Below are 22,852 nucleotides of genomic sequence, written 5' to 3'. Positions count from 1 at the left end.
CGGGATTTCGATATCGAAAACCAAACATTATCATTGATTGTCACATAGTGACAAATATGATTATGCTAGGTTTGACCTTTCAGAAAGTGTTACACTATTCCCGTCGCACAAGCAGTCAATTTCAGACGGTAAGTGGCTAATAGAAATAAACATTAGGAAGACAAAATAAATGCATACGCGTATCCAGATCTGATTGTACTCGTAGAACCTACCATCTATACAACGTTTCCTGAGGTTCTGTCGTGTCATATAAATATCTTGCTATACGCATTACAAATAACTGAAGTATTACCTTGCATATACATGATTAACAATGCTAATCGCATACTCGCGTGCACACAACTTTTTCAAAGCACCGATTTCATTAAAGTTGAAGCTTTACAAGACTCCAATACGCTAGAAACTTGAATATGCATCTGCAATTTGGCATTCCAGTCACGTTAATCTCACTATGTGACTTGAACTAGTACAAAATAATAATATCCGTTCCATTCTTTCTAATTGTTATTGTGCTGCGAGTCGAAACTTATTGAACACTAACGTAACACTTATTCCACTGGCTAACCACCGCAAAATTGCCCGTCTCTCGCTATTTCATGAAATTTTTAATTGTACCACGCTTCATGACGATTTCATCCTGCGGCCTCAGTACATTTCAAATCGCGTCGATCATTGCTGTAAGGCAGGAATTCATTCACGTAAAACAAAGTCTTTCTTTCAGTCTTTCATCCACCGTACATCTCAGGAATGAAACCATCTTCGCCCAAGTATCGTAGGAATCACCGATAACAAACTTTTATGCGAAATAATAGCTCCCATTCTATATTCAGGAAAATCATTTTATTACCAGAAGTGAATGTATTCGTTTGTTTGCTTTAAACTACTAATCTGTAGACATTCCTCCATTTAATGCCGTATGGCAATGAGGATATCCTAAATAAATAAATAAATAAATAAATAAATAAATTTACAAAAGCTTCGGTGGCGACAGCACAAAGAACCATTCATAACATTTGAGCAACCCTTTGAATGCGGGCGCCTCCTGCGCTGAGCGATACCATTTCATCATCAGCCTGGTTACGCCCACTGCAGGGCAAAGGCCTGTCCCATACTTCTCCAACAACCCCGGTCGTGTACTAATTGTGGCCATGCCGTGCCTGCAAACTTCTTAATCTCATCCGCCCACCTAACTTTCTGCCGCCCCCTGATACGCTTCTCTTCCCTTGGGATCCAGTCTGTAACCCTTCATGACCATCGGTTATCTTCACTCCTCATTACATGTCCTGCCCATGCCCATTTCTTTTTCTTGATTTCAACTAAGATGTCATTAACTCGCGTTTGTTCCCTCACCCAATCTGCTCTTTTCTTATCCCTTAACGTTACACCTATCATTCTTCTTTCCACAGCTCATTGCGTCGTCCTCAATTTGAGTAGAACAATTTTCGTAAGCCTCCATGTTTCTGCTCCGTAGGTGAGTACTGGTAAGACACAGTTGTTATATAATTTTCTCTTCAGGGATAATGGCAACCTGCTGTTCATGATCTGAGAATGCCTGCCAAACGCACCCCAGCCCCTTCTTATTCTTCTGATTATTTCCGTCTCATGATCCGGATCCGCCGTCACTGCCCGCCCTAAGTAGATGTATTCCCTTACGACTTCCAGTGCCTCGCTGCCTATTGTAAATTGCTTTTCTCTTCCGAGACTGTTAAGCATTACTTTAGTTTTCTGCAGATTAATTTTTAGACCCACTCTTCTGCTTTGGCTCTCCACGTTAGTGAGCATGAATTGCAATTTGTCTCCTGAGCTACTAAGCAAGGCAAAGTTAGGTGGGCGGATGAGATTAAGAAGTTCGCAGGGACGGCATGGCCACAATTAGTACATGACCGGGGCTGTTGGAGAAATATGGGAGAGGCCTTTGCCCTGCAGTGGGCGTAAACAGGCTGATGATGATGATGATCATCATCAGCGAATCGCAAGTTACTAAGGTATCCTCCATTAACTTTTATCCCCAATTCTTCCCCATCCAGGTCTCTGAATACCTCCTGTAAACACGCTGTGAATAGCATTGGAGATATCGTATCTCCATGCCTGACGCCTTTCTTTATTGGGATTTTGTTACTTTCTTTATGGAGGACTACGGTGGCTGTGGAGCCGCTATAGATATCTTCCAGTATTTTTACATATGGCTCATCTACACCCTGATTCCGTAATGCCTTCATGACTGCTGAGGTTTCGACTGAATCAAACGCTTTCTTGTAATCAATGAAAGCTATATATAAGGCTTGGTTATATTCTGCACATTTTTCTATCACTTGATTGATAGTTTGAATATGGTCTATTGTTGAGTAGCCTTTACGGAATCCTGCCTGGTCCTTTGGTTGACAGAAGTCTAAGGAGTTCCTGATTTTATTTGCAATTACCTTAGTAAATACTTTGTAGGCAACGGACAGTAAGCTGATCGGTCTATAATTTTTCAAGTCTTTGGCGTCGCCTTTCTTATGGATTAGGATTATGTAAGCGTTCTTCCAAGATGCCGGTACGCTCGAGATCATGAGGTATTGCGTGTACAGGGTGGCCAGTTTTTCTAGAACAATCTGTCCACCATCCTTCAACAAATTAGCTGTTACCTGATCCTCCCCAGCTGCCTTCCCCCTTTGCATATCTCCCAAGGCTTTCTTTACTTCTTCCTGCGTTACCTTTGGGATTTTGAATTCCTCTAGACTATTTTCTCTTCCATTATCGTCGTGGGTGCCATTCCCACATTGTAACCATTTGTAACCATTTGTAAGACGCTTAAGAGCGGTCACCCTAAAACGATAGGCAATTATACGTGTCAGTGTCCCCTTATAGAAAGCATCGTATATATTCGACGAACAGGAGAGCGAAAAAAATGACACATAACAAAGAAAAGTAACAAAAGAAAGAAACAATGTCCAAAGTAACACAGCCTAAAAAAAGAAAGTCCAAAGTTTAGTTATGCAACGTCTCAAAGTTCGTTAGCGCTGGTAGAGCTGTTTAAGTCCCACAACATGGACAATTTTAGTTTCTTGTGCGGCGCTGCTGCGACAGCAAAATGCCGTCTGGCACAGCCTCATATTCGAGGGCACCAATGCGTCGGATGACCTTGTTGGGTTCGAAATAGCGGCGTAATAGCTTCTCAATGAGTTCTCGTCGGCGTATCGGGGTCCAAACCCGAACATGGCTTTATCGGTTCGCTGGAGATAGGCGACATCTATCTTTTCCAGACAGGCAGCCTCGATAACGTGCGGCAGCATGGCGTCGAGAGTCGTCGTCGTGTTCCGGCCGTAAACCAACTTCAACGCCGTCGTTTGAGTTGTTTCTTGCACTGCCGTGGTATAAGCGAAGGCTATGTACGGCAAGACTGCATCCCACGTCTAGCGCTCGACGTCGACGTACATTGCTATCATGTCGGCGAGGGTCTGGTTCATGCTCTTCATAAGACCGTTCAATGGTGGGTGGTTGGCAGTTGTCCTCTGGCAGCTTGTCTGGCTGTACTGCAGCATGGCTTGCGTGAGCTCTGCTGAAAAAGCCTTTCCTCTGTGGGTGATGAGGACTTCTCAGGTGCCATGTTGCAACAGGATGTACTCGACGAAGAATTTTGCCACTTCGGCTGGAAGCATTTTTCGGCAGAGCTTTGGTTTCAGCGTATAGGATGACTTGGTCCTTAGCCACGATAATCCACTTATTTCCGGATGTTGACCTCGCAATGGGTGCTAGCAAATACAACCAGGTCTGCTGAAATGTTCGGCAAGGAGGCTTGATTGACTGTTGTAATCTCGATGGCTTTGTCGCTGATGCCTTGCATGCCTGACAGTCTCGGCATGTCTGGACGTAGTGGGCCACCTCGGCGGTTAGGCGCCGTAAGCAGTACCTTTCCTGTATCCTCAATAGCGTACGGGAGAAACCGAGGTGCCCAGGGGTCGCATCGTCGTGTAGAGCGTGCAGTACTTCTGGACGTAGTGCTGAGGGAAAAAGAAGGAGGCAGCTGGTGTGTTCGGGTGAGGTTTTTTTTTACGATTGGGTTGTTTTTAAGTGAAAACAAAGACAATCCTCTCCTAAATGTTCTACGGAAAACGTCGGTGTTCTCTTCCAAAAATTCGACGAGGCCTTTTAGCTCTGGGTCGGCTAGTTGCTGTTCACTGAAGTCTTCCGCGCTTATTATTCCAAGAAAGGCGTCATCATCTTTGTTGCCTTGTGGGGCAGATCAATGGGAGCGCATAATAAGCAGTCGGTATTAGAGTATTTTCGTCCGGACTTATAGATTAGGGTGGTTGAATTCTATTCTTGCAGTCTGAGACTCCACCGTGCTCGCCGTCCTCAGGGGCCCTTTAAATAAGCTAGTCAACACAACGTTTGATAGATGCTGACGACTTTGAACGGTGTGCCATATAGATAAGCCCAGAATTTCGCTATAGCCCAAATGATGGCAAGGCATTACTTTTTGGTCGTAGAATTATTGTCCTTTGTTACGACACCGACTGGCTAGCGTAAGCTATGAAGCGTTCAAGTCCGTCTTTCCTCTGGACAAGGACTTCATCGAGGCTTAGGCTTCTGCCGTCATTCTGAATTTCTGTATCGACGTCCTCGTCGAAGTGCGGATGTGCCGCTGGTGACTGGATGTGTCGTTTGGTTTCCTCAAATGCGTCGGCTGGCGGCGTGTCCCACTTGAACTCGACATCACATTTAGTTAGATGCTCAGCGACGCGCGGAAAGTCCTTGACAAAGCACCTGTAGTATGCACACATGGCAAGAAATCTACGCACTGCCTTCTTGTCGATGCGCTGTTGCAACTTTGCACTGGTAGCTGTCTTTTGCAGGTCGGGGCGGACTGCAGATTTGCTGACGACGTGGCCAAGGAACAGAAATTCATCGTAAGCAAAGTGGCACTTTCCGGTTTCAGAGTGAGTCCTGATGTCTTGATGGCCTCTGGTACTGTTGCGAGCCACAAAAGGCGATTGTCAAAATTTCTCGAGAAGACGACAACGTTATCTAATTAAACAAGACAGGTCTTCCACTTACATCTTGCTAACACCATGTCCATCATGCGCTGGAACGCTCCAGGCGCTGAGCACACTCCGAATAGCATGATCTTGAACTCATAAAAATCGTCTGGTGTGATGAAGGCGGTCTTTTCGCGACATCCTTTGGTCGACTTCTATTTACCAGCAGCTAGACTTGAGCTCCACCGACGAGAAGTCTTTAGCAGAGCCAATCCAATACGTCCTCTATCCGTGGGAGGGGGTATATGTCCTTCTTCGTGATCTTGTTCAGTCGATGATAGTCGACGCAGCAGCGCAGAGTTCCGTCCTTTTTCTTGACCAAGACTACATGAGATGCCCATGGGCTTGACGACGGCTGTATGATGTCATCGTGTAGCATTTTGTCGAATTGTGGCCTTATAGCTTCGCGTTTCGGCGTTTTCACTACGTAAAGACTCTGGCGGAGTGCTCGAGCGCACTCTTCGGTTATTATGCGATGCTTTGCGATTTGGGTTTGTCGAATCCGCGATGACGTCGAAGAGCAGGCTTTGTATCGTCAGAGAAGACGTCTGAGCTGTTGCTGCTTACTCACGGGGATACTTGACTTTTTGTCGAAGTCAAGTTCAGGAACTACGGTCGTCGGAGTAGATGCGGCAGAATCAGAGAGGAAAAACGCATTGCTGGTTTATACAATTTCTTCGATGTATGCGATCGTCGTAGCCTTAATGACGTGCTTGAACTCCAGGCTGAAGTTGGTCAGCATCATTTTCGCTTTTCGTCAATGCAGTCGAGTGATCCCTCTTACGACGCCAATTTCACGATCGAGCTGTAGACGTTGATCACCCTCTATGACACCTTCTACACCTGCGGGTGTTTCAGTGCCGACGGGAATAACCATGCTGGCGCGAGGCGGGATGCTCACTTCATCTTTGAGCACACTCAAGGCGTGGTGACTACGGGAGTTCTCCGGCGGTATTGCTTCATCTTCCGACTTCACGTCGATGATTGTGCCGTGCTGGTTCAGGAATTCCACGCCGAGAATGATATCTTGTGAGCACTGTTGGAGGATAACGAATGTGGCAGGGGAAGTCCGGTCATGAATGGTAATTCTTGCCGTGCACATTCCAGTCGGCCCTTAATAGGTGCCATCCTGCGGTTCGAATTTGAGGGCGTTCCCATGTAGTCTTAACTTTCTTCAGCTGGGCGGCAATGTGTCCACTCGTGACGGAGTAGTCGACTGCTGCGCCCAGCATGCATGACCATAGAGAAGCACATCGAGGTCGGTCGTTCTTTTGTCTTGCGCTGCAGTTAGGTCTTGGCGTTGAGTCGCGGTTGCATCGTGCTGACTTGAAGGTAGAACGTCGCATCCTCAGGTCGACTCTTGGCATATTTTCGAATTTCAGACTCCGTTGGGATAGCATCGCCTCGTTGATGTGTCGTCGAGCTAGATGTTGAAGCGTTTCCGTCATCAGCGGTACATTTTCAGCATTTCAACGTACAGCAACATCTCCATTGGTTACTGGTTTTAGTTTTCCGCATATGGACTGGCGGACCGGCTGGGCTATTGTATTATGCCCGGCGCTGCAGTGAGAGGTAGCGACCTAGTGACGGCGAACGGAACCGTCGCCGCGAATTTCACTCAGTGGCGGCGAGGTAGTCAGCAGTGGGACTAGGGCGTTCCCCTAGTTGCGGACACGGCGCGCTGACATCGAAGCCTGGCAGTCGTAAGCCGCGTTATAGGAATCGATGGTACGTAAAGCCGGCTTCTCCGCAATCGGGGCAAAGCGGACGGTGGTTGGGGGCTAGCCAAATGTCTGCTTTAATCGGGGCGGCCGGTGGGCGCTGGTCCGCTGGTCGGCCGGTGGGCGGGTTGGCGTCAGCGGCGGCGTCTGACAACGCAATTGTGGTGTCATGGGGCCCTGGCGCGCGCGCGGAGGGGGAATCTGGCAGCGGATGACGGTGGCGTACGTCATCGTTTCCGCCTGAGGCTATGGCGATGGCAGTTTCAATTCAATAACCACCAGTGATCGCTGAACCTATTCTTTAACGATGTCGGCAATTGAGGACACCTAAGGCTGCAACCTTGGAAGGATATTATGCAGGTCCTCGCGAACGACCACTCTGATTGTGTCTCGCAAGTCATCGCTGCTGAGTACTTGAGCGTCGGTGTAGTTTCGACGGGTATGTTGCCTTGTTCGCATATCGAGCGTCTCCTGAATGGTTGTGGCTTCGGAGACAGCAACAGCCTTGGGCGGGTTGTGTATCAATCCGGTGAAGAGCTCTTGCTTGACACCCCTCATCAAGAAGCGAACTTTTGTCTCTTCTGGCATTTCTGAGTCAGCGTACCGGAAGAGAAGGGCCAACTCCTCCTTAAAGATTGCGATTGTCTTGTGACGACCCTTGTGAATGTCTGCAGCAAGCCGCACCGGAACAGGCCCCATGTCGTTAAGGTGGCCTCTCAATTTTCCAACCACGTCCTGGAGGCGTCTTCCAATGCCGAAAAAGACATGTCACAGCTTGTCGTTGCTGTTTCAGCTGTTAAATGCAGCGACCCTATTATAGGTCTCATGTCAGCTTTCTGTGTCCTCGAATATCAACTGCGGAACGTCGGTGGCTCCCTGGGCTGCTGCAGCACGATCGGTGTTCGCACTACTGGGGCTGTCACTGTAGCTCCTGTCGTGGCTGTACACTTCCTGGTCTTCTCATGCAGAAGTCCGAGCACTGCACCCGGCCTATGCGGTCTGCGGCTAGCTCGCTGGCCTTTGGCGACATTAGTGTTGTCTTTGTGGCTCGGGCTTGTCACATGGCTTTGCCGGGGCTTTCGATAGATGAACAAAGTAGCACCTCCACAACATGTCACGTAGTAGTGCCGCTGAAGAAGGCAGCGAAACTGTAATGGACTAAACAAGCATTTTTTGGGGAACTTGTGCCCACAAAAGCAAATTACACTCAAAACACTGTGATAGCGACGAGCACGGTTGGTTATCTTCGAAATTTGATCTGCTGGTCAAGCGTGTCGGCTTTTATGCATGCGCCATCGAAGGTTCCAGAGTAATTGCTCCAGCCAACATGTTTTTGCGAAAGTTTTGCCCGAATCCCTTCGCACATACAATCAGATTACACAAGTTTCGGTGAAAGCAGACAGCAGATAGAACCATCGATAACTTTCGAGAAACTTCCCATACTTTCGGGCTCGTTCTGCGGTGAGTGATAACATTTTTTAGACGGTAAAAAGGGATCCCCCTGAAAAGATAAACAAGTAGACGAGACAATATACAAGAAGCATGCATGCTAATGCGATTGTGGTCTCCACAGGGACGCAATTTAGCCCTCCTAATTAGCGATTTCATAGAGGAAGAAATGCTGAAAATTAGCATATTTTGACACTTCTCACATGAACTCCTCTAAATAAAAAATAAAAAAATCCATTATCTCACATATGTTTGCTGCGAGGTAGTGGGGGTGCTAGAGACAAAGCAGTCATTTAAGTAAGCCAGGCAACACTTAGCATCGAGATCTACCTTTCAACCTTGTCATTAAACACAGGCGCCTTGCTATCATTCGTGGACTCCACTCGCACCTAACATAGATACCTTGTTTAAAATTTTTCACATCTCATGATATTTGTTTATTTGGTGCAGGTAAACGACGGAACAGGACACATATTACATCAGCTGGAATGGCGAGAAACTGAGATGTGGCTTGATGAAAGTGGTTTTGATGTAGACGCATACTAATTGTAGGGTTTCTTTTTGACAAAGAGCTATTGCAGCATATTTTCGGCATCACCCTTCAATGTCTGCTATGGAACAGGGGTTAGTCTACATCATGACAACTGCAGCGCTCCGCTGGGTAATTTGCAAAAGAATGGATATTCACAATTTCGTACAAAACCATCAGACAAATTTGTACTTAATAGCTAGAGTACACACTGCCAATAGCGCATCCTCTTGGCTCTAGGAACGTGTGAATGCTCTTGAGGATTTCATCAAGCATTTTAACGAGCGGAAGACAGAAACCTGCTTGAAAGTGTTTTAGATAGTAATATTTGCATCGCTGTCTTATTCTTTCTTTCTTCCATTAACTCTTACCTTAAAGCTGGTGCCACAAGCTGCTGAGTACAGGATGAGAAAGCAAATGGCTGTTTGAGCGAACCACTTCCCATGAGGTAGCTTGGTTTGTAACAACGCTTGGCAGCTCCGACACCGTCGACATCTACGCCAATGCTGCGAACAAAGAAACAATAGTGGTTTAAGCATTCTACATAGGACATTTCAGGGTATTCAGCAGCAGATATTTGCACTCAGTATTATGACTTGTGGATGGCTATTAAACCACAGGGTGTACGTGCGATAGCGTTTGTATTTCACCTTATAGTTCCCGGATGTCGCTTAGTTCCGAAAGCAAGATCTATCCAAATCGTTGCGAATGTTAGTCAAGTTTCGGTCATATCAGTGCAACCCTATGCAGAATGTATTGTTAGCTTTAGACAGCCGCAAACAGTTTATCCTGGAGCGTAACTGAAAATGTGGGACATTGAAGCTGCCAAATTCCACCAACCGAACGGGAGCAAAGCCCCGTACATTAGTCTGGTGAATGCACGCAAAAAAAAAATCGGCTCGTTTAAAACTATTCCTACACGTATAGCTTTCGCTTTCACCTTTGTTATGTGGTGTCTTCCTACTGCTGCTGGCTTCTCTATGTGAAGCCACCAAACCAGGAGAACGCCGGCAACTACCCAGAGGTGTTCTTTTCGCTACAACTGAAAGACATAAAATCAAATTTGCTTGATAATCTATGGTAAGCGCAAATCACGTTGAGAACCGCTTGCTGTGGTTAGCTCGTATCAGTAGAATTTAACTTACATGTCTTTTTCCACGTGTCATTGTTGTAACCAGTAAAATAGTCACCCTCCTTACGTCACCTTCACCCCTCAAGAAAGTTTGGTAATTTGTTTCACAATGTAATATCCCTGTTGAAACGTTCTGTACACAATTCCAATTGTTTGGTACGTTCTTGCGTTCCGTAATATTGCCCTGGAAATCGTGCGGAAACCATAAGACCTTAGTGGAATACATACGGAATGTTTCGTTAAAATTCGCGCTCGAATGCAACGTTAGCTTCTGTAGGAAAATTGTCGGTGAAAGCGGCTGTTTATCTTCTGATGAAAACGGCTTTTTATACAAATAAGAGTACGTTTGGCTTGCTGGTACGAAATGTCTGAGCAATAGTGCAAACATGAGGGAAGAACTCAGTTGTGTTGTGCTGCCTCCTCTGTCCCTCTGCGAAGTGTGCGCCCTTGGTTTGATGTTTTTCTGTTAAGGCTGTGCCTCTCTGTATGAATAGAATTATAATTTTAGGAGGGTTTAAGGTTTTAGACATTCTTACGGAAAAAATATACTCTACACAAGAATAAAGTGTGTTGAGCGAAGTTTTCCGCAATCCTAGGTAGAAGAGCAATGCTAATGACGTAAATGTTCCCAATAATGACGCAATTCAAGTGTTTTTTTTACGGGAATGAAATGTTAATGACGCAAGTGCAATGCTATGTTTAAGCAAATGTACCATGTTAGGCAAGCACAATATATTGACAGAAATATCACTGCAATTTTTTCCCTTTTGCTATGGTAATAAGTAATGGGTAATGCACTTTTGCTAACTCCAAAAGACGCCAGTAGTCAGAGCCCCACTATCTAGGGCAATGTACTTTCAGTTAGGCCGGCGATATTAGGCTACAGGGTCAATATGACACTGGGTCACTCGTTACGAAGACGTCCAGACTTCATGATAGAGATGGTGTGACGACATAATAATAATGACATGTGGACGACAAAGTGATGAGGTTGATATGTGACGATGAAATGACGACGACGAATTGATGATGAACGAATGACAACGAAATAACGATTGAATGACGAAGGCGGAAGGTTCCTGAGAATCAATGCACGAGGTTAACGGACTGATGACAGCTGACAGAAGACCAAATGCCGATAACGGCTCAATTACGGTGGAATAGCGGCCGCATGAAGACATGAAGACGACAAAGTGATATAGATTCTTGACGGGGATGAAATGAGAAAAAGAGCTTGTGATGAACGAACCACCAGAAAGAAACAGCGACCGTGACAGGAAGATAATGGAAGGACAAGGCCGGAGTGAGGGGAGCAGATGCGCGACAGCCAAGTAGCGACGATGGAATAACACCGGCATGTTACCGAAATACCATGTTGAAAATGATGATGGTGATGCGAAAAAAAGAGGTGAAATGGCAAAGAAAGAATGACGGCGATGGCATGATGGCGGTAGTGTAGTGATCGGAAGTAACGTTTGAGCTTGAATAGGTCATCTACCAACGCGTCCCTCTCCCTTCGCACTGTATTCAGTAAAAGCATGTGCTATACCTGCACAGTGAAGGAACTACGAAGGCGACGTGACTACGACATTGCCTCTCTCATGTAGTTCAAGTGGGCGGTTGCGCAGCTAATCACGCACCCGAGACGCCTCGCTTTGTATTAACTGGTACTTGTGTGGTACTTGTGTAGCACGAGATGACATACGTCATCAGCCTGCATACGATACATACTCTGTTGAACGTAAACAGTGGCCTAAGTTCTTGTGCAATTGGCTAGATAACAGAAATCATATTCCAGCCAGCACCGGAAAAGTGTGTGGGAGGACCAAAGGAAGCCCAGTTTTTAAAGATATTATGACGTTCAAATTCATGATGATACTGGTCGTAATGTGGTTAGCATTCGAGCAATGAAGCGGCACATATTATTTTTTAAATCAAGATTATTTAGCATATGTGCTTGTAATTCTGGGGCTTTCGTTCCATTGGCCACACTTTACATAATCCTACATCCTTACAACTTGCTTTGAGCTCATCAGCCAAGTTTATAGTTAGCTCAGGAGCCGACGCCAATGTTATTCTAGAGCAGATGTACCGGCAGCTGCTTGGATAATTTCGTCAGCATTCCGAGGGCTCAGCCAGCAGCAACTCATGGTCATTGGCGTAAATGAAGCAGATTTGTCAAAACGCCACAAGACTGCAGAAGCAGACATCTTGATGATGGATGGTGTTGAAGTCTCTTTTTTTTTGAAGCAAGCGAGCGAAAGCCTCGTTATGGTAAAAGGTTTTGCTCAAGTGAACGCCAAGGAGAGTAGAACGGCCAATCCAAAATGTGAGTTCTCAAAATATTTCACTAGCCTGGGAAACGCATTCGCGTTCTTATTTTGATAGTGTTATTTCTCATCCTCAGGCACTTGCAGCGTAAATAGGTAAGGTGAACGCCTATAGGAGAGAAAAGCGTTTGTTGTTCAAAAGGATTTTGGGAGAATTGTAGTCGCCCCTTTAGTCTATGGTCTCAGTCCTCGGCCGCCTGCTTTACCTATTCTACGAAGGATTGTTGTCCCGCCAGGTCTGCGCTGCTTAGCTGTGTCTCGTATTGCTGGATTGTCTGGCGTGTTTATCAAAGGGGGGTGGTACACATCCCATGTAATGCGTTGTAGTGTTGATATGACGTCGTAGCACGGGAAGTCTGCCTTATAGCAAGGGGGGAACATGGCATTTTGTGGTTTAAGGGGGGGGATATCCCAGCCCAAAGTACATTAACAAAATCACAGTAGGCAAGGAAAGCGACCTATGTAGGCTCTGCTCGCAAAGAGGGACGCTCACACAGATAATGTGGGAATGCACCTCGCTCCCGTATTCTCATCCCCCTATCAGCAGTGAGACTGACTCGACCGCCTGGCTCAGGTCCGGAGGCGTGGGAGAACAGCTTGCACTGGTGAACTGGGTGGAGAAGGCGAAGCAGGCTCAGGGCCTCACTTGAGGCCCATCCCTTCAGCCACCTCCCCCTTTCAATAATGTTTATCACCACCACCACACATCTGAATTTTACACCAGCTAGTGCCTTCCACTCCACTGAGTTGTGCATGAGAGGGAGGGTATGTTTTTATGATTGTGCGTTGAGAAGCGAAAATGTCTCAGGCATTCGTGGGATTATGCTGATTAGGGTGGCTTCCCAGTAGCGTGCGGTTCAAGTCTGCGGGGTAATTATCCCTCGGGCTAGCGAATCCCCTATATCGTTCCCCTCTAGGCATGTTTACATAGAAATCGTATGGCCTGGACACCATACGATCTGGTGATGACGAAAGGGTTTGTGTGTAACACTGAGTGTCTTTTGTTGGCCCCGTGGCCCCTGAGAAACATGTGACATGCTTCTTGTGAGTCTGTGATTATGGTGACGCTCTTACGCATGTGGTCCGAGTGAGCGCGGGCCACTGCCAAGGTAAAAGTTTTAGCAGCTGCGGTTGTCCCTGGCATGACGGTTGTCTGTAAATTTTTGTTGGGATTGCGGGTCGACGACTGCCACTATATACGTCTTGTTCTTTTGTGTATCGCTGCCAGTTCGGTATAGGTTCGGATACGTGGCTTCGTTCGTAAGCTTTCTCATCCAACTAAGCCATCATCCGGTATGCGAGAGGGACTCGGATAAGGAAAGCGTTACAATATTTTGTATGCCGCATTTGTAACGAGTTGAACCGAGCATCCAGTAGAAACTTTCAAAATCTGGACCGTCTAGTAACTCGAAAGCAAGGCAGAATTACCCCATATTGCCCGAAATCTCATGCCAGAGCATCTTTAACGTACGTAAAAACTGCTCATTACAGTCACTTTCATGACTGTGACAGCATATTTGTGCTCAGAAGCTCAAATATAAATTTTAACTATTCTAAGATAATTTCGAAGTACGTCCGAGTAAGCATAGTCATACAAGCAAACATTTACAACAATTAGGAGATCAAAAAAGTAAATGTTACTTGTAGCGCTACCGCCATAGCAGAGGCAATGACGATGGCGTGTGCTTCACACGCAGGGCAGTGTAGTTCTCGCATTAAACGGAGCAAATATTCCCTTCTCAGTCGCCAAAGTTGTTATTTTCGTGTTTTCTGGATTCCGTACTTTTAGGCTAAAAGAGATTTACTTTATTACATACTGAGATGATTCACTCTAACTTTACTTCATGGGCACTAAGCAGCACGTGCATATAACTGGCACAGGTATTATACTTTAGAATACGTCTTATTGGCCTCTTGCGCATAAATAAGTAAAAGGAGGCATTTGATTCGAAACTTAGATTTCATATCACTCGTTACAGCAGCAACGAAAGCTTGCGACTACGCCTATGCAGCTTGTATTAAACATGTACAACTTCTCAATGTGTGAAAAGTGCTGACAGACTCCACTGTGACAGTGGGCGTTGTATTCCTTGCACGTCTCTGCAAACCACGCTAGGTTACACACTCATGTACCAATGTAGCCAACAATGTGTCAGCTTCAACAGCCATAACCAGCGCACAACGCTGTCCCTTACGCAAATCGAATGACTGTGACAGCATATCCGCGCTGAGAAGCTCAAATGTAGATTGTAACTATACTAAGAGAATATCGAAGTACGTCTGAGTAAGCATAGTCATACAAGCAAACATTTACAACAATTACGAGATCAAATAAGTAAATGTTACTTGTAGCGCAACCGCCATAGCAGAGGCAATGACGATGGCGTGTGCTTGGCACGCGGGGTAGTGTAGTTCTCGCATTAAACGGTGCGAATATTCCCTTCTCAGTCGACAAAGTTGTTACTTTCGTGTTTTCTGGATTCCGTACTTTTAGGCTAAAAGAGAGTTACTTTATTACATACTGCTTGTGCTACCATAAAGCTTGTGCCCATCATAGAGTAGTCTTGAAAAAACTTACGCATGTACAATCACCTTGACAAGCTTGTTCACTGCGAGGAAGACGCCGTCATCAGGCACCAAAGCAATATTCTGTTCTGTGCACATGCTACCTTTTATTGCAAAACCTGAAATACCGATACAATGGGGAAAAGAAAAGTTAAAGACACCGTTCAAGGATATAAAAGAGACTTTTTCACACATGGCATCGGATAAATGGTACTCTATATGCACAGGTGCTCAGCAGGGTTTCAAAGCTATCATTAACACATAAAAAGTGGCCCCGTGCACCTTCTAGCTATGCATGAACACAGGAGACACGGGAAGCCGACGTCGCCCTATTGTGCGGCGTGTTATAGCGCTATGGCACGTTTGTGCAAAGTAGAGCCATGGCCGCAATCCAACCCAGCATCACCACAGCACGTGGCTTACTTCAACGTGTCTGCAAGAACATTTCATCTAATAAAATTACAAGAGCAAACCTCCCCAAGGCATCGTTGCCTGTTCAAGCAACGTGTTGACATTCTTTATCCACATCTGACGCCTTGACTCTGTGACTCTATTTATCAGAGCTCGCTACGTGAGCTGCGTTTCCGTACGTCTCTAGATTTATTGCGAGCTCTTGGTAGCCATCAGCATAAAACATTAGTTTAATATATTTAAGCGAGCATGGCGTTCAACTTTGTATTGAAGGGCGTGTCGGAAAGCGTTCGATATGATCCGGTGCAAATGCAATTTACAAATACAAAAGCCGACGTACTTTTGTAAGGTGTTACAAACATGTGATGCTTAATATCAAGACAGGTCATCAAGATGGATCCACGTTAGCTGAGGTATCGCTGCCTGCATTCTGGTAGCTATTGTTCAATTATTGTGGAGACAAAAAAATCTGACATACGTGTCTGTAAACAAGGCAATTGAGATTTATTGTATGATTATTGGCCGCGATTGGAGCACATTGTTGGCTGCTTGATTGTAGATAATAATGTATAACGTGTCAGCGTTTCTGATCAAAATTTTGAATTATCAGCTTTCCTATAGAAAAATGTCGCCAGTATTTCTTGCCCTTTTTAGGCGAAATGTGGACATGCATTCATACAATATAACCTGTGCGATATGGGCTTGGTGGCTATAGGAAGCTTCTGAATAATGTAGGGCATAATTTCAACTTTAGTTCAAGGAAGCTCAGTATGAGACCTTTTAAGCTCTTGCAATAATAAAGGTTACAAAAAAGACGAAGTGACCCTGTTGCTGAGTGTTTGTCCTCCGTCTCCAGGATTACCTGCTAATTCTCGCTTTGTTTTTAATGGAAACACGGTTCCCCGCTCGACAGGAATTGAAGTGGAGGCACCCGCAATCTCACCTGATCTAGCGGTGTCGCGTCGGCAGTGTCAAGGAAGCGGAAATCAGCCTCTTCAGCGACAGCGAGGCTACCCTGATAGACTGGACCGAGAGCGATGACAGCTCCTACTACGACTACATGGATGTCCTGAGTAAGAAAGCAAAACCGCGGACGTTCAGGGCCTATGTGGACACATCTACCATGACGACAACGCTGAGTTCCCCCAGTACACCCTCCTCTTCGTACCTGCGCTACCCAACGACAACATGAGGCTCATCAACGTTGACCTCCAGCCACTGCCAAATGGCATTCAGGACGTCTCAATGCAGCGAAAAATGATGTCGTAGACGTCGCTTAAGCGACGCCATGAGACTCTCTTCGCACGGTCACTGTCATTGGTGGCACAAAGTTAGTACCATGATGGGAAAAGGGGCTACTAGAGCGTGCCATATGACATCAATAAGGACATTTCAAGCGAGGATCTGCCACTTTTATTTAAGTCTGCCAATGGTTGCACCATAATATTCTAAGTGGCTGGTCTCGAAAATTCCCGATGCGTAAAATCTTCTTTAAAAGTGACTGCGGTCAGTCGCATGTCAAGGTAGGTCATTTTCGACATGCTGTTCGGCCCTTTTTTCCCAAGCCATTTCAGTGCAGAAAATGACAGACATTCGTTCACGTGAGTCTACGATATGTTCCCGTTGTTCAGCACAACCTCTTGCATGCAACTGCCAGGTTACAACTTATAAGTGTCCAAACTGTCAGGGGCTCCCCGACTCCTCTTCAAAGGAATGTCCAAAAGTTAAGCGGAAAATTTACTTCTTGAAAAAAAAATGGCGAGGGACCCTTCGACTCAACAATAAGCAGCTGCTGACACCAAACGACGCCGTAATCGTCACAGACGTTCATTAAGGAATTCTGTTCTCCGCACAAAGAATACATCTTCCACAAAGCCTCTTGTTCTTGAATCAGCTCCACCAACGCTGCAGACGGTGTTCAATTCATACATTGATAATTCAACAGCTATAAAGAAAGCCGAAGATAAGGCATGATCACCACTGCCAAGGATAAACTTTTCGGATAAACTACAAGGATTGGCGCCACAATGCTTCATACGTCACCCAGGTGAGCTGACAGAACATGACCGCCGAGCTGCGACAGTACTGAAGTCATTAATAAATGAGATTCGCGCTTTTGGGTAATTCAAATGCGAGAACAGCTCGAAGCGGAAGTAACAGTGTTGGTTAGCCTGAGCCTAGCGCTCGCAAATCTTGCGTAGGCCCAATTGCTATTCAAGTGCCTTCATTCCGCGATGAAGTTCGTAGTGCGATGATTCTGAAGTGAAATGCCAAAGGACCTAAACCACGTTTCTAGCCTTGTCACCCATGCGTTTTTGACCAACCAATAAAATATAATAATATTATATGAACCAAAGGCGTCGAAAGCCCAATAGTTCTTTGGTTACGAAGCCTTTATGGAGTAGACGTACGCGTAGTCGAACAAAGTAGTTGTTTACGTCTGCACTAAACGGACCTACATTCCCCATTCGGGCCAAGCTCACCGCGAAAACCCATACGGCGTCTCCGCATTAGAAAGAATAAAGTGAGCTTCAGCCTAATTGTCGCCTACATCTCCCCATCTAGTTGCTTTGACGGCGACCGACTGCGAGACATCCTGACAGCGACTGCTGTACCCTAGATAACAACTGCTGACTTTCTTGCTCATCATTTCGTTTGCGGAAGCTCCAGAATAGAATCCAGGTGCCAATAATTTCTTGAATTTGCTTCCGACCACATTTTAGCATTATGAACAATTGAAGTCCAACGTACTTGGTGGCTCGATTTAGAGCAGTTGCTTGGATTAGACTTTGGTGTCACGGCGACTTGGTCAAATGTTTTGGTGGTTCTCTGACATCGAGACTTATGGCAGTGACCGTATTTGCATCTACTTGAGAATCACGGGGCTTGGCAGCTCCCCGTATTTCCCGACAACTAAGGTGGTGAAAGTATACGACATAACTGGAAGAGGCATGTAAAGGATGATTTACCTGCAGTATTCAAGGCCTCACCACAGGTGCTCTAGACGCCTTTACCTTTACACCTTTATACCTTTACACAAATGATAAAGCGTACTGATTTTGATATAACACTTGAGCTACATTGAAGTATTCGGAGAAGAGCCAAGAGGCCATACGGGGGCACCTAGTGAATTCATGATCTTAGAGATGCTACACGAATTCAAAATAATATCCAATGTGGTACGGACAGGCGATAGAAACCAAAGTGGAATATGTTTTGCAGTCACTTGACCCTCGCAAGCCACTGTCTATTATATATAGGATGGTGCACGGCCTTGGCTCGTCTTTCTGCTGTCGCAGCTTACGTCCTAGCTCTCCAACATGGCCGTTCGCAGGCTGATATAGCTGAACATTTCTCTGTCAAATTTGCGGGTAGTGTGGTCACAATTAATGGCAAATTTATTGGCGAGGTTACTGCGACATGCTTCCCAGAATTTAATGTGCCCTTCCCACTTGATGAACATGCAGGCGCTCATCGTCGCAAGGACCCGACGACGTCACCTACGCTGATTTATGCCACCTAGGTGAAGATCGCGCAGGTCGATTTCTGGAATGTTAGAAGCAGTCCTGAAATGATGGCGTCATTCCTGAACAGTGTAATTCCAGCGGCTTGATACCACTCCTGAAACCTGGTTAAACACATTTGACATAGCATCCTACCGATCCATTCTGATGTCCAGCCGCGTTTGGAAATCATGGAAAGAATGGTTCTCACACGCCTCGAGTGGTATTTTGACGCGCCACAAGGTATATCCGATGTCATGACTGAGTTAGAAGAGGTCGCGCCTTTGTTGACAACGTCATTGACCGGGCGACGCCTATGTAACAAGAAAACACCTCAAACCTATATCGGTTGTACTTTTCCTCTATGTGAAAGGCACCTATGATAGTGTAATGCATGAAGCCATCCTTGTTTGTCTATAAAATATTGAAATTGGTCGATGGTTCAAAAATATCTGTTCAAAAGACCCATCTTTGCGCAGAGTACAGATGGCCGAACCGCTGACACTTCCACTTGTCGTGGCGTCCCGTAAGACGGAGTTGTTAGCGTGACTTTGTTGAACCTTGGCATTAAATTTTACCACTCACAGTCAAGCTTTCCATACAGGTTGACAAAATATGCAAGCGGGGCTCGGAAGTTACACGTCCCCAGATTCATGCACGGCTCGCAAAAGCAGCGACCCTGATATCATCGTACCTGCGTGCTCAATGCCTCAGCACTTCGAATTGAAGGTGTGCCGTAGTTGCTTTTATTCATACGTCCTTGAACTGTAACCCCATTTCTATTGATCAGCAAACAATTTCATAGGCAAAATATCAACGATTTTTGGCCGTATTATTGACAAAGACCTTTCATGGAGCCCGCACACCTCATACTTGACAAAGAGTCTTACCTCTGTCGCCCATATATTAAGGTTTCTTGCATTTAAAATGTGGGACATATCTGTTACATTTATGCTTTAACTAAACAAGATGCTCTCCCTAAGATACTTGGTATAAAAGACATCAATGCTATCCAACAAACTAACATCCGTGTCCTGCGGATGATTCGAGGCCAAACAAACAATTCGAGTAAAACACTTGCTTGGGCTATTTCGTTCATGCTTTAATGTGTAAAGAGAAGGGCGCAAAGATCAGGACAGAAGAACGCAAATGGCGCCAGTCCAGTCGTTTGTGTTCTCCTTCTTCCCTGACCTTTGGGCCTTCTCTCTACATATTCAAACTCTTCGAGCGTGGACTAGGCTACTTCGATGTGGTTCAACCGTAGCAACAATTGCCACCATGACAGACCTCCCAGTAACGGCTTATATAGCTGTCGATGCACTGTGGGCGCATGTTCGCCATATATCTAGAGCTCTTCAACATCTCGTTCGGTTTCCTGAGAAAATAGCCAATGGAGCTTTCCTCATAGAAATTGCGGCTAACCAGAACACTTTGTCATTGAAATATTCGCACTCATCAAGGACGCCATCCCTTCTGTGGTGCTTGAAAACGCATGTTGTCTGCCTTGCTCTTGCAGGTACTGCTAAGAAGGCTACATTAATCACCACGGCGCTCATGCAGATCACATTGGAATTTTTGCATTTTTTGTATTCTAACCGAATCATGTTTACACCGACGGTTCGGTGTTGGAAAGTTCCAGGGGTGCCATTATTTTTCCATCTAAATTGGTCATCATGAAGTTTAAGACTTCACACGTGACGACAACTACAGGTCCCAGAATGGCCGCTCTGCTCCTAGCTGCCGAATACATTGAAAAAGGGCAGTTCAAAAATAGGCAATACTTTGTAATTCAAAGGCAGCCCTCCAAAGCCTGCGAAGTGTACTACGTGGTAATTACGATGAGCTGGTGTCTCAGACCAACGAATATTTCCGTTGCTCTTCTGAACGAGGAAATGATATGATCTTTCACTGGCGGCCGGGACAGTGGGGCATCGGTCGTAATCACCTCGCCAATGACGCTGCGCGACGCGCCCACGTTGGGCCACCAACACTTATAGCTTTATCGAGAGCAGACGCTGTAAGAGAGCTTCGGAATCTCGTGCGTACAATCACGTTGTGTTACTGGCATGCATCGCAAAACTCTAAAAGTCGATTATACAGCTTCGACGCATCACTGAAACTGATATTACTGGCGCACCTTACACAACTTGTAGCTAGCCTACCGTGTCGGATGTGGGCAAGAGTAGCATTCGGTAACTCCTACAACTATCGTATTGGAATGGCGGATTCACCGATGTGCGCTAGGCGCAAGTGTGAGGATAGCCTCAATTATGTTCTGTTTCACTGTTTTCGTTTAACTAATAAACGTGAGGCTCTACAGTGAGCCTTGAAACGACTGGACGATAGGCCAGTTACAGCAGCAGATGTCTGCGGGGCTTGTCCTCACAGTTCATCTGCAGAGAAAGACATTGGAGGGCTTCTTCTGTACCTAAAGGCAACAAGCTTAAGTGCCTGAAGTTAGATTAGTGCTTGTGAAATTGCAATATAGCTCATGTCTTCTCTTTGTTTCACTGCCCCATCTCTTCACTTGTAGGTTAGCTAACGGGACTCACCCTGGGAACCTCCCTGCCTTTGCTTGCTCTCTTCCCACTCGAGTTCTCACAACTAAAGTACGTCAAGTGATCAGGGCGTATTCCCCCTTTTCTGCTACTTGCATCAGAGAAAACCATATGCAACCTTGTTCAGATGACAAAATGACTAAAGCAAGCTAGATGCACGCAGTTGACTTTCATTTATAAATTGATGAACGACATTGCAGGGCGTTATCAGCGGAACACTTACAAAATGGCTGACAACTCTCAACCATGACTACAGAATATTATGTCCAAGACTATGCGTCAATATCTGCTCATGCAGATGGGTGATAATCATATAAACAACCAAGCTACACTCAAACAGCAACCGGAAAGATTGCACCGCAATGGCCCGGATAAATATTTTATTACAAAGCTCCGAGCGCAGCATTCAATTTTCTCTATAGCGTCGCAATAGACGCCTGCCTGACGCGTTAGAACTCGGGCTATAGTGCCTTGATATCACCACCTTTTTTCTAACTGTTGCGTTGAGACCAAGACACTCTAAATTCTTCCTGTATGTACTTACAAAGAGAGCATAGCTGCTGCTACGTTTCGCGGGGTAGGAATATTAGAGCGTTTTGCATAACCTGAGCCCAACTGTAGAAATATTCTGAGCAAATTCTTTATTCTCGAATTTCCGCGCCCCGACGACAATGAGGTCGCGGCTATGATACATACCGATCTGACCACGGTATCAGTGCATCATGATAGGTATAGATTAGGCATACACAAATCTAATGTTGGGCTCAGATTAATTTCTCCGGAGATGCAAGCATTGCGAACTCGCGTATAGGTTAGCGAACGTAAAAAGGCTACGCCAATAAACTGCGCAAGTCTTTTTGACATTCCGGCTGGGAAAGCTGAGAACTGCGGTATTCTTCTGCTATTCTGCCGAATCCCTTCTTTACAAAGTTTCCAAGAAACTCGATGGCCTTGGTCCGCAAGCAGTATTTCTTGTGCGCAGCTGCAGCCGAGTCTTGACAAGAAAGGTTAAAACTTCAAGCCACTCATGATGTGAGAATGTTAAAGGAAGGACAACGGTATCTTCTGGATAGCACAGACAGGTCCTCCATTTGCGATTACGTAAGACAATGTCTAGAGAACTAGGAATCGGATTCCTGATTAATAAGGATATAGTTGGTAACATACAGGAATTCTATCGCATTAACGAGAGGGTGGCAAGTCCTGTGGTAAAACCTAATAAGATGTACAAATTGAAGGACGCACAGGCCTATGTCTCTACATACCGTCATGATGATCAGGAATTCGGAAGCTTCTATGAAGGCAAGGAAACGGCGATGGGTAAAGAGAAAACCAAATGCACTATTCTTATGGGCGACTTCAACGCCAGGGTAGGCAAGAAGCAGGCTAGAGACAAATCATTGGGGGAATAGAAGGCGAGAGTTATTCGTAGACTTTGCAGAACAGAATAATATGCGGATAATCAATACCTTCTTCCGCAAGCGGGATAGCCGAAAGTGGACGTGCAGGAGGCCGAATTCCGAGACTAGAATTGAAATAGACTCCATACTCGGCCCTAACCCTGGCATCATACAAGCTGTGAACGTGCTCGGCAAGGTGCACTGCAGTGACCATAGGACGGTAGGAACTCGAA

At 45.7% G+C, this 22,852-nt stretch overlaps 1 protein-coding gene across 1 annotated transcript in view; it reads right to left on the bottom strand.

The window, feature by feature from the left end:
• The window catches only part of LOC142589014 (uncharacterized), a 145,203-nt gene that overhangs the window by 40,393 nt on the left and 81,958 nt on the right, over positions 1–22,852 (bottom strand). The window contains exons 6-7 of the mRNA XM_075700808.1: positions 14,761–14,866; positions 9,092–9,226 (exon numbers count right to left, since the gene is read on the bottom strand). Coding sequence (XP_075556923.1) covers positions 9,092–9,226; positions 14,761–14,866 — 241 coding nt within the window. The remainder of the gene's footprint in view (positions 1–9,091; positions 9,227–14,760; positions 14,867–22,852) is intronic.

This window comes from Dermacentor variabilis, chromosome 7, assembly GCF_050947875.1.
Source record: "Dermacentor variabilis isolate Ectoservices chromosome 7, ASM5094787v1, whole genome shotgun sequence".
Taxonomy (NCBI): Eukaryota; Metazoa; Arthropoda; class Arachnida; order Ixodida; family Ixodidae; genus Dermacentor; species Dermacentor variabilis.
Note: the sequence above shows the minus strand (reverse complement) of the source record. Positions and strands in the feature narration are given on the sequence as shown.